This window comes from Neopelma chrysocephalum, unplaced genomic scaffold (assembly GCF_003984885.1).
Source record: "Neopelma chrysocephalum unplaced genomic scaffold, ASM398488v2 Primary Assembly neopelma1_87, whole genome shotgun sequence".
In the NCBI taxonomy this organism is placed as follows: domain Eukaryota; kingdom Metazoa; phylum Chordata; class Aves; order Passeriformes; family Pipridae; genus Neopelma; species Neopelma chrysocephalum.
The window spans coordinates 5,142,879-5,158,223 of record NW_020897749.1 but is presented as its reverse complement, the minus strand read 5'-3'; the positions used below and the strand labels follow the sequence as shown (position 1 = coordinate 5,158,223).

The following is a 15,345-nucleotide window of genomic DNA, read 5'->3' as shown; positions in this document are numbered from 1 at the left end:
TGTCCTCTCTGCCATCCATGTGATAGAGTCCAGTCTTCCCACTGCACTGCTGAACCAGTCCTCATGCTCAGGTAGCTGCTTTCTCACTCTTGCTTGTCTTCAGCCACAGCTTGTGTGTTTACCTTAGCAGGAAAGGGCAAATGACTGTCAGGACAGGGGAGGGAAGGTGGTGGCATCTGCCCCAAGGGCCTGTGACATTGTGAGGGAGAAGTGTCCTTGTGGAAGAGCCCCGGGGGGGTCAGGATTGCTCCTCTAGCTCCCAGGCAGGTATGGCCAAGTTAGTACAATTAGTGGCACAACACTTCCTAACCTAAATGCTTTATTGACTTTTCTTTGAGAGACAAATTGGTTCCTATAACTATACCACTGTCAGCTGTCTTTAAACACAACTTGCCATGGTGTTTGTAGCATACATTGGCACGTGCGTTGTGCTGGAGCCACGGTGACTGTGCATGATTTAATGCTCTTGATCCGCATGTGCTGGGTAACTAGTATGTCAGAGGCACTGCCAAAAATGTGCTTTTTTAAAGGTTGTTCTGACATCTTGTGGACTTCGTAGAACTAAAACAGCCTATAGTTCTCTTTCCTGGCCTATCATCATTTCTGGAGGCACTGAGAACCTAAGTCATTCAGTAGTCAAGTCCAAAAAAACAATCATTAATTTAAAAAAAAGTCTTCCTTATGACAGAACATAGTCCATATTTTTTATCTTTATATCTAGAGTTCCATAAGAAACTTTGTTAATTCTCTAGTATTTGAATTTGCCATGGGTAATATATAATTTAGACAAACATATCTGTACTTCTGGGAGTTAGTCACTCACAACTGTGTGTTGTTCCCTTCAAAGTTATGATTCGTAAATGGTTTGGTTTTAGATATAATTATTTAGAGAGAGGTATGTAGCTTTCAGAATCCCATCAGAGACAGCTGTCAATGAAGTTTTACTAAAGATGAATTTATCTTAATATACTCAGATTTTAGAAGGTGCAAAACTTTTGTTCAGACATCTGCTTTAAATCCTTCAGAGAGTTGCAGAACATGCACATTTGATTGTATGATGAAGAGAATTGAATCTTTTAGTGGAACATTCATATCCTTTATTTCACACACAAAACAAAACCCCCATTATTTCTGATGTGAATACTTTTTGGGTTGTTTTTCTTCAGCTGTATTTGCCTGTGTGTAGAACTTAGAACACTGAAAATAGTTGCTCAAAAGTCTGGATCCTGCAGTTTTATAATTACTTGCTAAAAATATTCTTTCAGGTAATTTTCAGATTATGGGTCATCGTTTGTTATTTGTATTCTCTTATTAAGAGCCTAAGATGTATAATTTCTGCAGTGAGACTAAACTGCTGTAACACTCCATGTAGGAGAAGAGCAAACAGCAAATGTCATTTAATTGGTAACGATTTGTGTCAGAGAAGAATAACTGATTGAATTAAATACATTAAGCTTTCTGTCTTTGTGAACATTTTCATAAGCACTGAGAGATTGCTCAGGTGGTCACAAGTAAAGTGACATTGAAAATCGTAGCTAAATCTTTTTGGTTACTTTCAGTTGAACTGATTCCAGTAGTTACTGAGCCACAATTCTTCCACTTCCCTTCCCCCCATCATGGCTCACCAGGCATTGATTCTCAGTAGTATCAGTACTGCAAGACATATGATTAGCTAATATGTTTGTTAGATTACTATTGATAAATAGTAGTGTCATCATCTGCAGCTGTACCAGAACTATACATCGTTGTGACCATGACATACTATCAGCAACCCCAAATCTGGCACAGAAACAGTAAATACAAGTGTTATTACTTTTCAGCCATCACTTCTGTAATAAAAAGATAGATACTTTTGTGAGTTTCTGTGAAAGCTCAAGTACTGCTGTACTGGGGTTTTTATGGTATTTTTCTGGTTACACTTTACTTGGACAATTGCCTGGATATAAACATGCATGATGGGCTTGCACAAGATACAAAGATAGATGGCACAAAAGAGATATCTGAACACTTCTTGTATAACAGATGAATTATTTCAATACTGTATTAGAGTGACAAAACCAGAATTTGTTTATTTATCTCCTTATCTTTCCTGTGCCCTCAAACTTGTGCCAATACCCACTCACTTGAATACTCAGGTGTTTTCAAGTGTCTAGGCCATCAGCCATGCAAAAAAAAGTAAATATGTATTTTCACTTATGAGTAGATAAGCTTATTTAGTGACTAGTGCTCCTTGGGATTAAAGATTTCACAGAACTGAATAAACAAAAACCAAATTAAAAATAGATAGAGAATCATGAAATGCTACGCATTTTATGTGCAACTCCTGAAACTGTTAAATGTGGATAAACTGTATGACAGAATCATCCAAAGGTAGACAGAAGATTTGATGGAATTTTTATGTGCTGATTATCTGTTCTGAGTTAATGCTTATTAAAAGAGGATTAATCTACATTCATATTTGAGAAACAGCTTATCAGAAAAAGGAATGAGACTTGGCTGGCAACATTAAAGTTTTCATTTGCAGTAGGAAAATGTGGCCTACTAGAGATAGGCATACAGAAAGCTTTCTAAAGCTTCCTAAAGCTTTCTTGCCTCAGAATGTCGACTTACTATACATTCATATTTTTCCAGTTCTAGCAGGCATGAAGATTAAGTTTAACCTTGTCAGATAATATTAGTAAATGGTTTTGGTACCTCCTTATATATTTAATAAAAAGCATCTGAAAAGCTCCTTAACGTATGCTGTTTTTCATACAAATATATACAATATAATTTCCTGAAATATTTATGCATTTAAAATGCACTTTGGATTATATTTCTGCATTTTTACAGTCCTTGAAGTATAAGCTGGTGGGGATTCCTTCAAAATCTCTCTATGCAGGGGTTATTTTTTCATCTTCTTTTGAAAACCAATCTCATCCCTGCAGATCTTCAGCATTTCTAAGAACATATATCAGATGCAAAGAGCTGTTTTGCTTCCTTGATGATAAAAAGCAAGGGAGATGGGTGGGTCAGTGATAGGGACATCCTTCCCTTCCTCCTCTTGCATTGCCCCTTGAAATTGTTCTGCTGCTTTTTGAAGTGGAGGCAGGATAAATAAAGCCAGCTGTCTGTGTGTTTTATTTTCACAGTGACATCTACAAGCCTGCATTGCATTAAGTCTGCTTCTATTCAGGCGTTTAGACTTGTTTTGTAATTGCAGAAATCAAACTGCAGGCAAAAATGCTGACAAAATGTATGGCAGGGATGATAAACATAGTGCTTGTGTTGGCAGCCTGACCGTATCTTCTGTTGTTAGCTGTCTTTCCTTTCACAACACTGATGCTAAAAGAAAGGCACCTTCTCTATCCAGCCTTAGGTAGCCCATTCATGGATGGCATCAGGAATAGGTTTTGTTGGGTTTTTTTCTGTAGCATCCTGGTGACATGTCCACACTTCAAGAGGAATTTTGGCACGCTTAATTAATATTCCAGAACCTTTTCCACCAAGCATAGTAAATAACTAAAATACTTCCTTGTTTGTTTCCTCACTGCATACATTGGTATACAGGGTGGAGGGTAAACGAAAGAACCTGTATTCCTTCCCAGTTCTATACACATCACATAAACACAGTCTTCCCCAGGAAAAACAATGTCACTGCAAGACAAGTTCTTTTTTTTTTTTAAGAAACTAAGCTGAATCTTTCTTCTAAAAACAGTGCTTTTATTGGGAGGGTGTAAGATTGATGTAGGCAAAAAAAACCCCCAAAACAAGAAGTAGTTCCTACCACAAGGATACACAGGTAGAAGAAAAAGGAGTAAATGCTGTGATCCTTGTCTCTTCTCAACAATCTCATATGCCATGGCCAACCTGCAGCAACTGTGGCTCTAGCAAAGAGGTTTCGGTGCCATGTCTTCCCAATATGTTTCTCACAGTTTGCCTTGGAGTTTTCCCATCCCTGACTACCCAGAAAATAAAATGTGTCAGACAAACATTGCTGCAGTCTCCTACTAGCTCCTCCATTTTAGCTTTGCTCTATAAAGGTACACAAGGGATATAAGTATTTTGAAGAGCACAAATACTGTTGGGATTTTTTTTTCCATATGATATGCAAAGTTAAAATCTCACACACCTGTATGTGCTATACGAGTGGTGACAAAATAACTTCAGCATTATTTCTGGTGGATGATAATCTGAAAAAGAGCATTAATCCCAAGCATTTTTTAGAAAATATGTTTTACTGGAATTTCCTTATTATTATGGGTTGTTACCGAGTTAGCCTTTGTTTCTCATTCTCCTTATTTCTTGTCACTTTGACAAATGCAGAAAGCTGAAGAAATCAAGTACTAAATTTGAAGGGGAGGAGGAGAAAGGAAGCAACATCTAATGTACTTTTGACCAAGATACTTTGAAACAGCCAGGCAGTGCCCACATTTTTGCATATTCACGATAGTTACAGCACTTCAGATTATTTACTTTTAAGCAACGAGTGATACAGTCATTTGACAGCCTGTTAGAGAAAGTAGCGTTGGCTCTAAAATGAATTACCTGCAGTGTATTACCATGTCTTGTTTTTCAATAGCAGACTTTTATTTAATACTTTCCATACTTGCATTTTGATTTTCTTTTCATTAATTGGTTTGATTACATCCTTTCAAAACTCAGCTATTAACCATTTTGATGTGACATATGACTGCAGTGATTTTCTGATATTGATATTAGTCTGCTCTGCCGTGAAGGATAATTAATCACCCTACCCAAGCACTCTTCCAGCAGAGCTTCCAGAGGGGCCAGTTTTGTCCTCTTTGCTGAATGTGGACTAGGAGTTAATAAAGTGACAAGGATTCTATAAGGTGTCAGAAGTATTTTCCCAGTGGATTTATGCCATTGCTAATTCTTTTAATGATCACAGAATTTCTATTGGGTGTAGTAATTTTGTCTGATTAGAGTAGTGTATAATAGCCTAATTCTGAATTAGTGTAGTTTGGACTTGGAAAATCTTGCAAATATTCTGGGAGCTGTAATTTAACTATGAGAATGTATGTCTTACAAAGGTAAATAGTATTTCCAAACCAAGGCCCATTTTAAAATAATCTGGCCACAGACTTTTCCATTCCTCTCTGAAATTCAAACCCTCATCTTGTCAGAGGCCTGTAAGGATGCAGGTGTCCAGGACATTGATATAATTTAATAGTCTGCCCTATCTATGCTTGACAATAAATAATGGGATATTGCCACTGAGGACCAGAGTAGTCTGTTGGCCTTGACTCAAAATATTTGCCAGTGCTTCGAATAGGAGCATCAAATGTTGTCAATTAGCACCTCACCAGTAATGTGGGTTTACCTGTATTGCCCTGAAATGTAATCCTGTTAATAAGATAGATAAGGGGGAGGCTGGTTTTTGTCAAACACCCATGAATGGAGACATAAAAACAACTGCCTCCCTCTGATTATGTCCTTGGCATCCCCCATGGATGGAAGACTGGAAACACTTTTTCTTCCCAGTGACACTGGCATGTATGCATTTATATGTGGCTGCTAGTTCTTAAACTGTTCTTCTGATGGAAATGGTGCAGCTGTACGATTTCTTTCCATCCCTTCAGCTGTAATAGAGCTGCCACCTCTTTCCCAGGACTGTTTGTCCTGGGAAATGGCATATTTGTGTGGTGACATTATATTACTGCATTACGACATGATGTTATTAACTCACTGGTGCAATGTCATTATGTACTGAAGCAAAAGCATGCCAAGAAACAATTTCATCACATGGCTCAGTCTTGCAAGGCAAAGTCACATGAAGGGACCTGTGGTAAATTCAGGCCTTTTGCCCAGATGGCTGGTTTGCCTTGCAAGCTACAGAGCAAGTTGGTGTCAGTCAGTAACATGCAGTGAAATCCTGAACAAACTGTAACCCTGATGTGCTTGATCCTGTTCTTATAATTTCTGTACTTTATTGAGTGATGATGCCAAGAAGCCTCCTATCTTGGACACTGAGCAGTTTGAATTGTTACTTTTAATTATTACTAATCGATTTTTTCCCTGTCTTATATGTGTGTGCTTGTGTGTGTGTGTATGTTTGTTTGTTTTGTTTTCTCCCAACCAAAACACAGTCACTTTCCAAAGAGGAGATGGAGGACTAATGAGCAATGGAAGGTATGTTTCTTTGTATAAAGGTCTTTCCATTATTTTTAAAATTAGGGATCTGAAACATGCTATAGGTGATACACTTGGGTCATAACAGATCATTGGGAAAACTGACAACACTAGGAGGAGTTAAGTAGCTTACCACAGGGTTTAATGACCTATCTGTTGTGCACTTTGTAGGAATCAAGCCCAGATGTTTCATATCTCCCAGATGCCCTGGAAGAAATGAGTAGTAAATATCACAAAGAATGTGTTCATTTGTTATCAGGATGTTTATTGCATTAATTAGACATTAGCAAATGAAGTTGCTGTTGTTTAAGACTCCTTATTGGCTCCCCCTAAATTGCTGTGAGTGAACAATTACAGTTAATCGATCATGAAATAAATGATTCATGGATGATGAATAGGCTGTAGATTGATAGGACTGGATTCCACAACTTTGGCTACTCAATTGAAATTGATAAAAGCTGATAACGGGCCCATATATCCTCATCTATTTTCCCTTTGCCAATATGGAGATTGTAATTAGGCCCTGGTAATAACTTCCAATCTCCTGTTTAATCAATATTTTAGCAAAAAGAGATTAGGCCTAATGAGAGCAAGTAGATGTGGCGAGAACATGGCTGGGCCTTCTTATTGTCGTTTCCATGGAAACTGATGTTTCTCTTAGGGATTGTGCCACGCAGGGGGGTCTATAAAGTACAATGATCGGAGATGTTGCTCCAACTTCATGAGTGCTTTAATAACCTAGAAAAGCTACAGAACTGTGAATGGCTTTTTGTTTTCATTTGGGGAAAGGGGGGATGTCTGCAGGAAATTATTTGTTTTCCCTGTTAAATACAAATCCAAACAATCCACCTGCCTTGCTAAATTTCTGTTTATCCTGGGGTGAGAGAGATATGGCACCTTATGGCCCGAGTGTGCCTTCTCTTTCACATGCTCACTGTTTAATACTGCTCTCAAAGCTGGGAATTACAGGGATATAAAAACCATGCCATAGTGGCAGATAGAGATAGCTGTGGACTTTCCATTAATCCTACTCAAACCTGTTTGCCTCTAAACCATCCAAGAGTGCTCAAAGAAAGAGTTACCAGCCTGTAGATGACAGGCATGCATTTGGGATGCAAGGGAAGGAAGAAATAGTAGCCCAAAGTCCTGGAAATGGCTGATATGGAGCAATCAGTTTGAGTGATGGCTCCCTTGAGGTGGTAATTTATCATGCAACCCTGTTGTAGGATCCCGTGATGGTGCTCCCTAACTCCTGTTTCACACAGACAACGGAGTTCATTTGGATTCTGGCAGAGTCACGACGGCTGCCTAATCCCACTTCTACTGACAAAGTTGATTTGTATATAACCTTAATTAACTGCTCAAGGTCTTTAAATCATCCAAGGCTACACAATTTTAAATTGAAATAAATTAAAGTCTTCTAAATTGTTAGTTACCTGTGGTGTTAGGAGAACAGTGATACGGCTCACTAGTTGTCTCACAGATATTGTAATTTTAAATATATATGTATATATTTGTATGTATATCTCTTTTTCTTATTCTGCTTCAGTCGACCAGGTCTCTTGAATGCAAGTGACCCCAGTTATCCTTGGCTTGCAGACTCCTGGCCTGCCACAAGTCTGCCAGTAAACAACAGCACTAGTGGACCCAATGATCTTGGCAATTTTGGTCGTGGAGGTAGGTTTCCTTTTATTAAGTTACCATATAGTATACAATAGGCTCTTATTAGTTAACATTTGTGATAAATACTGTGTAATGTTTTTATCATTTTAGTTCTATGTGCGATTCCAGATTTGATTGAAAATTTACTTTGAAATGTTAGTTTTGCTCTGTTGCTTTTAACTTCTTTAAAAGGTAGGTCTAGTTTGTAATTTACCCCACAGTGATGAGACAGGGTCTGCTTATGATCTAAAGAGAAATGTATCTATTGCTCAACCTCATTCCCTTTCGTGTGGAGATAAGCAATCTGCTGGGCAGGGCAATATAGCCAGGGAAAAAAGATGTCCATAAGGGTAGAGGAAAACTTGGGGGATGCAGGAAGGATGTTCCTTCAGCAGAACAGGAGAACATTGTTGCTGTCACCTTACCCATCCTCTTCCTACTGAGGGCCTGCTCTCAGTCTCAAGCATAATCCATGAAGAATTATGGATTCTTCATGAATTATGGATTCTTCAAGAATTAAGGAAAGTCACCAACTTTCCTTCTCTTTGGAGGAAAGAATATACAAAGGGGACCTATTTAGATTTTTTTAGGGGTTTGCTTCCATTTTGAATTGAGGGAGGACCTTTGGGGAGATGAGGTAATGATTTATTATTATGATGATGATGAATCTTTAGAGGGGTTATTTTCTTTCAAACATTTTATTCAAATGGGAATTTCAACGATGAGAATTTTAAAAGTCATGGTAATATTCACATCTCTCTGTTAGTCCCTTGGTTTCTGTGATAGCACAGCTAGTTCTGCATAGTGGTGTTCAGAACAAGACTTCCTAATGTAAATGAACATATAAATATTTTTAAGACATGAATAGGTAAACAAAAATCAAGAAAACCTTATATATCAAAAATGCATTAAAATGTAAAAAAAATAAAATCCATAAAACCATCAAATTGATAAATGTGAAAAGAATTCAGTTTTGAACTGTACCAGAACCTGCTTCTGAAAATCATCCCTCATATCAGTTATACATTCCCATGCAAAGTCTCTTGCCTGTGGTTTGAATACTGTGACTTCAAATTACAACAAAACACACTAGATTTATATTCTATATAAAAATGTTGTAAAGCTCCTGTCATAAAAAACTATTTAAAAGTAAGCAAAACTTTTGATAATATTTAGAAAGCAACTGAATATCTGCCAGGTTCTTTGTTGTGAATATCTTGAAAATAAAACCCTTCAGTACTTTTCCATCTTTTCTTAAGCTCACATAATACAGAAAAATTACCATTTTCTTTTAGCATTTGGCTCTACATGACAGAAATTGGAAGCATGTTTTGAAGTTTTTGGCCTCAGTGTGGATGAGGCATAGGTCCAAATTTGTGCAAGAGATAAAACAGTTACGTTTTGAAATTCAGCAGCTTAATTCCACCCATGATCTTTACAGCTGAGCTCACAATTTTATTCTGGGTGGTTTGAGACCACTTGTCCCTATCTGTTTCAGTAGTTGAGATTGGATGCTTCTGCATTAAAGATGGACTAAAAGTCAGATATCTTTCAACATGTATAGATAGAATATTAACATTACAGATAGAATTCCTACTGGTTAAAAGATCTATGATAATATAAAAGGTCTGTAAGCATTTTAAAAACAGCAAGGTGCCAGTCAATCACTGGAAAGTCAGAAGCTGAGGCAAGCAGTTCTGACATTGCCCTTAAAATGAGATCCACGTTATGTCCCAGATAGGCATGTGAGAGCTAGGCCGTGAGTGGGAAGCACAGGTTGGAGCTGGAGTCATGTAAGGCCACAAAATGGTACTGCATCTCCGGAGGCAGCAAGAAAGAGCTTCCCTCTGGAAGTACTTTGACGCTATTTCAATTTATCTCAAAAATTACAAAACAAGTTGGATTTTGGAGAGTTTTGGGGAAAGCATCCAGTGGGAAATGTGTGTTCAACTTTGGTCTGAAATGTACAGTGTGGGTTCTTTTGCTACGACAACTTGGTGGGAAAATCACACTTGACTTTTACTAGGTGATTATGGCACTTTGTAAAATGGCAGTTTAATAGCTCTTTGAGTGCTTAATGCATACATCTCACTGAGGTCAAAAAAGTAATCCGTGGTTGTACTGAAAATTCCCAGAATGTCTGGAGAACCTCAGCTTATTAGTAAGAAAGACTGAAAGTTCTTGGCTGATGGAGAGCTATGTAACTTTCCTTTCAAGTGTGTGCAATGTATCGTTCTCCATTTTAAAATGACTGTATAGAGATGATACCTCTTCATTCTTGCCAGAAATGTGCTCTAAAAGACAGATGTATGTCTGAGCACTTGAGAGATGAGCATTTAGATAGTTTTTACTTCCCTAAGTCTGCAAATCCAACACAGACAGGTTGAGCTGTATTTGCTTCACTTTATACATCAACAACAGAATTTATTTACTAAACTTCAAGCCATTATACTTTGATGAAACCAATTGTGGAAAAATCTTAGTACTGTGGATGAAAGAAAGATGGACTGCATTTGTCTCTCACATCTCATACTGTATTTGGACATAGATGCTTTTCTGTTTGTGTACAGCCCCTAGAAAGCACATTGCATGTGTGCAGATAGATGGTAATAAACCTGATTTTGAAATATGAGCTGTAGTTTGCATTAATTGTAATTTTTTTGCACTTACAACTTATCTGCAGTTATAAGTTAATACAATTAAGATCTTTTAAATACTTGATTGTGTCCATTTCCCTGTTGTCTGCAAAACCAGATCATGCTGATAGACCCAAATTTAATCTCTGTTTCTGCAGTGTCTCTGCTGAGTGCTTGTTATTGCTGTATTTATTGTTAGTGTGATGTTGCTGCCCTGAGACTGCAGATGTTATTAGGGTCCATATTAAAATGTTCACTGTTGCACACATGAATGTAACAGAAAATAGTTCTGTGATCTAAATGTTCATCCCAGGGGAAAAAAAAACCACCACAACCAAACCACACCAAACCAACCAAACAAAACAAAACAATGGGAGGAGACAATGGTGTCACAGCTTATTGCTGGATAAGTCTTTGAGACAGTGAGAGAACAGCTGTATTCCTTGAGGTTTCAGAAAACCCCCATCTCAGTCTGAAACTGAACCTAAACCCTTGTGTAGGTGGAAGAATCATCTTTTTTTTCTGGGGCTCAAGGTATATAAATTGACTGTGATCCCTAGAATGGGACCTGAACATCCCATAGGAGTGTGCATTGTCTCAAGTGTGATCTAACAGTTGGAATCCATATCTGCCATCTGCCTGTGGAAAGAAAATGGAATATAAATGATGCTTTTTAATTTTTTTTTAACAAGTACATCCCAGAATTGATTCAACTTTTCAGAGTCTAAATAAATTGTAAAAATAGTACCATTTGATATATTGACCTCTGAGATAGAGAAGGAAGAGGATTATCTGCTGAGCTGTGGTTCTTCTTGGAACATCATGCCAGTCATCATTAGATTCTTCACACATCAGTAATCTCAGTTTCTAGATCTAGTATTCCACCAACAAAGGTCATTTCAGTGTTTAGTAAGGAGAGAGATTGCCAATCTATCTCATTAAATATATAAACTACACTGTGTGATATGATTCAAAAGATGTAGAAAAGTCAACAGATATTTAGTTAAATGTGTTGTACTGTTCTTCAGGTAAATGTATTGGAGTATTTGAACAAGTTGTTTTCCATTATTAACACTGCTTTGCCATTTTGAGGGACTGATCACTTAAATCCCTTCAGAATAACAGATTTTCTTTCACATACCAGGAACAACTTGGTCTTGTCATGTTTTTCTTTGTGGAAAAGGAGAAATGTACTAGCTAATGTCAAAAAGAAAATTAGATAAGCTGATGCACAAAACTTCAAGGAAATCAAGGTGATGCCCTTAAAAAATTACTTTGAGGGCTTTGGCATCCATACAAGAGTTTTTCTACATATTTTCTCAGAACATTCCCTCTATGATTTGTAAATTCTCTCCTTTCATCATTTCCCTGAAGCCCAGACAGTTTCATTGGTTCTGACATAGAATGAACAATTGAAAACATTCTTTAGGAGAGAAATATTCCAAACTTCACTTTCAAGCTGAAGGTATGGAGGAAAAAATGAAAAAAAAGGATGGTTTTAGGCAGTGAGACGTGAAGGACAAGTGCTAGGCCTGTCACAGATGCTGATAGCTTGGCGATGGTTGTACATCATCTTCCCTTCGTTGGCTCATGGACCTGTCTCAGCTGAAATGCAAACGTGCAAAATGACACATTTATTTCTCATCTTAAACCTTGATACTTTCAGGCTTCCTGTACATCAATGATTTGTTTCATTCCCCTGTGTTCACCACAGATGTGCTGCCACCAGTGCCAGGGCAAGGAGATAAAACTGCTACTATGCTTTCTGATGGAGCCATTTACAGCAGCATCGACTTCACCACGAAAACCAGTTACAACAGTTCCAGCCAAATAACGCAAGCTACACCATATGCCACCACCCAGATACTGCATTCCAACAGCATCCATGAGTTGGCTGTCGATTTACCTGATCCTCAGTGGAAAAGCTCAATTCAGCAAAAAAATGACCTGATGGGATTTGGTTACTCTCTCCCAGAGCAAGGCAAAGGCAACAATGGTAATTACAACTCTTATTTTCCAGAGGCCTTGGCTTTGTACTGTATCATCTGTGCATGAATTAGAAAATTCTTTTTAGTTGTGTGAGATACTGTTCATATTTACCTTAACTAATGCTAACATTCCTTGCATGCATGCTGAATAGTCATACAATCACAAAATACATCATCCTGTGCTTTTATTCCTCTTTGTCCTGTGCTAATCACCAAGCCATCTGCCCTCCATCAGGCTAGGCTAGGTGTACCTTTAAAAATAAGTAAGTTAAAACTGCCACCCCACCGCATCTGCTGTTGACTTGCTAACTGCATGTGTCGCATGTGCTTGTGCTGTCGACTAATCCCACGATGCCACTGTGACCTTTGCCGTTTAACCCTTAGCCTTGCTTTACATCCCTGACTACCGGGTGGCTGAGGGACTGGCTAATAGATTGCCACACAACCAGTCACAGGATTTCAGCACCACCAGCTCCCACAACAGCTCCGAAAGGAGTGGCAGCCTCTCAGGTTGGTTCCACCGCCGTGGGCAGGGGAGTGAGGGACGGAGGGGTGTTGGCGAGCGGCTCGCCGCAGAGGCGGAAGACCTCCCAGGCACAGGTTGAGAATTACCATGAGAGTGCCTGCCCACTAGTAAACACTGGAAAATATGAAGTTTCATTGGAACATCAGAGAACACTGTCACATGGGCCTCTACTTAAAAAAAAAAAAAAAGTTTTTTGGCAAAACCTATTTGGAGATAACTGGAGATTCCTCCCAGGTGGTGCTTGTCAGCGCAATTGCCAGCCTTGCCTTGTCACATCCCTTCCCTGACAGCACAGTTCGTGGAGCAAATGTATTTCTGCATCCATCCTCAGTTTATAGGCCTCCCCACACTGAACGTCATGAGGAGAGTAATATTTTTGTTGAGTGGTTAACAGATCCCCCACTCCCACGAGCTGTTTCTAGATGCTGTTCTTCAGTGAAGCAGCTCAGAAATAACTGTAGGGCCCTGAGCGATGCCTGGGGTTTCAACAAATTGTGCCAAGCCTGCATACAAACAGGATGTAAATTTTGTGTGTGTGCTGCATGTTCTATTGGAAACATGATGCATTTTCATCAGATGAAAATGATTGTAGTACATGTGGTTGTGTATTATATTTAAACACACCTTTTTTCTGATTTCTTTAATTTTGCTTACTTGTTGCTCATGTTATGTATAACTGTCTTTTTTTCTAATTTCAAAGCAAAAACTGAAAAGGCAGCAATTAAAAAGAAAACCTCTGAATTCCCTTAACTGAAATATGAGAGAGCTGAAGGGACTTAACCTTGATATTCATTCTATATCCGTAGCCTTTTGAATTTCCACTTTAAGCTGGAACAATTGTAACAGTAACAGACCAAATCTAGAAATTGCTTCTTTATGTCAATTTAAATTACTATTCAAATTGAATCTTGAGATTAGAAGCCTATAATCATTGGCCCATAACTCAAATAGCCAAATGTGTTTGCAAGTCTTGTGTTCTCAAGGGGGAGTATTAGCTGATTTGAGTGAGACTGAAAAACAGGCTCATGGCATTGACGGAGAGGGATCTGGGAGTGAGGTTCACACGATAATGCAAGAAAGGTTCTTGTTCCTTGTATGTGAGATGTATTGGCAAGTAGCTGAGGAAATCAGCTTGCTCTCCAGGCTGCATGCAAATGCAGAAATTGATGTGCTGAGGTACATATGTGGCAGTTATCAGAGGGCAATATCACACTTTAGATATGTTGACAGCTATGGCTGCCTAAGAATTTTCTCAGAAAATATGAAGTTTCCTTGGAAAATGCCAGATAATCAAAAGCTGGATTTTGATCAAATATTTCAAATGAAACATATTTTGCATAGTGTTTGTCAGTTTGCAATAAATCTTCTGAGGACACGAGGAAACTTCAGCTCAGTCTTTCTATGGCCAGGGCATTCCTGTTTTGACCAAGGGAGCTCGCACCTGGGTGCCCCAATGCTCAGAGGAGTGTCAGATTATCGGATTGCAGAGTCAGTATTTTGCTCTCCCTTGCCCAGTAATTATGCCTTTGATACAGGATAATTATATCTGTAATACATAAGAAACTGGGGGAGACCTTCAAATAGTCTGATAATTAAAGCATCACCGGAGTCAGAGACCAGCTGTGGTTACATAGTCCCCATCAGGGTGAGCAGGGACTTGTTCTCTCACTTCCTTGGTTGGTACTTTAAGTACTACTTATTATTCTGACTAAGTTTCTATCTCTCTTAAATGAATATCATGAGAAATCCTATCCCACTGTGGAATGAAAAATAGCTAAAAACTCAACTGCTTTATGAGGCAGGGAAATTTTGTAGCTGTACTTTGCACAGCTCCCAGATTATATCAAAGCTATGATCATCAGCCCAACTGGCAAATTCTTTTTCCAGGACCTGATTCATCTAGAGATTTAAACAATATAATTGAATTTCAGTGTGAGGAGACATTGAAACATCAAGCATCATTGCTATGGGGAAACAAGGCTTTGGTGCATCAGTTTTCAAACACACAATCAGGCACTATGTATTAGGTGTCTGTTCCACTAGTGTGACAGTGGAGTAATTCTGCCTGTGGGGACAGAAGAGAAATCTCCTGCCCAGCTATACAGAGTAGGCTGCTTTCCCTACCAATAATGACCTTGGAGTTCCCATCTTTGATTTCTTAATCTAAATAGTTCCTTGTCTCTCTGCTTCACTCTTTCTAATAACTCCATTAGCTTTAACCTTTCACTCCGAAACCCCCCAGTTTCGAGTGACTCCATATTAGCATGCAACACATCCAACCTCTATTGTACTAGTCTCCTAAAGTTATCAAGATGCTACACTTCCAAAATCTTCCTCACCGCCTCAACTAATCTCTAAGCTGAAGTTGTTCTCTGCATTTCCCTTCTCTGAGTATTCCTAG

The 15,345-nt window shown here is 38.5% G+C and overlaps 1 protein-coding gene across 13 annotated transcripts in view; it reads left to right on the top strand.

The window, feature by feature from the left end:
• Positions 1–15,345, top strand: part of ROBO2 (roundabout guidance receptor 2) — a 1,078,275-nt gene that overhangs the window by 1,021,905 nt on the left and 41,025 nt on the right. For 9 of the 13 annotated variants that reach the window (XM_027692569.1, XM_027692568.1, XM_027692575.1 and 6 more), the window contains 4 exons: positions 6,090–6,132; positions 7,682–7,809; positions 12,145–12,426; positions 12,803–12,928. In XM_027692569.1, coding sequence (XP_027548370.1) covers positions 6,090–6,132; positions 7,682–7,809; positions 12,145–12,426; positions 12,803–12,928 — 579 coding nt within the window. The remainder of the gene's footprint in view (positions 1–6,089; positions 6,133–7,681; positions 7,810–12,144; positions 12,427–12,802; positions 12,929–15,345) is intronic. The other 4 variants (XM_027692578.1, XM_027692572.1, XM_027692580.1 and 1 more) reach the window with 1 other exon arrangement.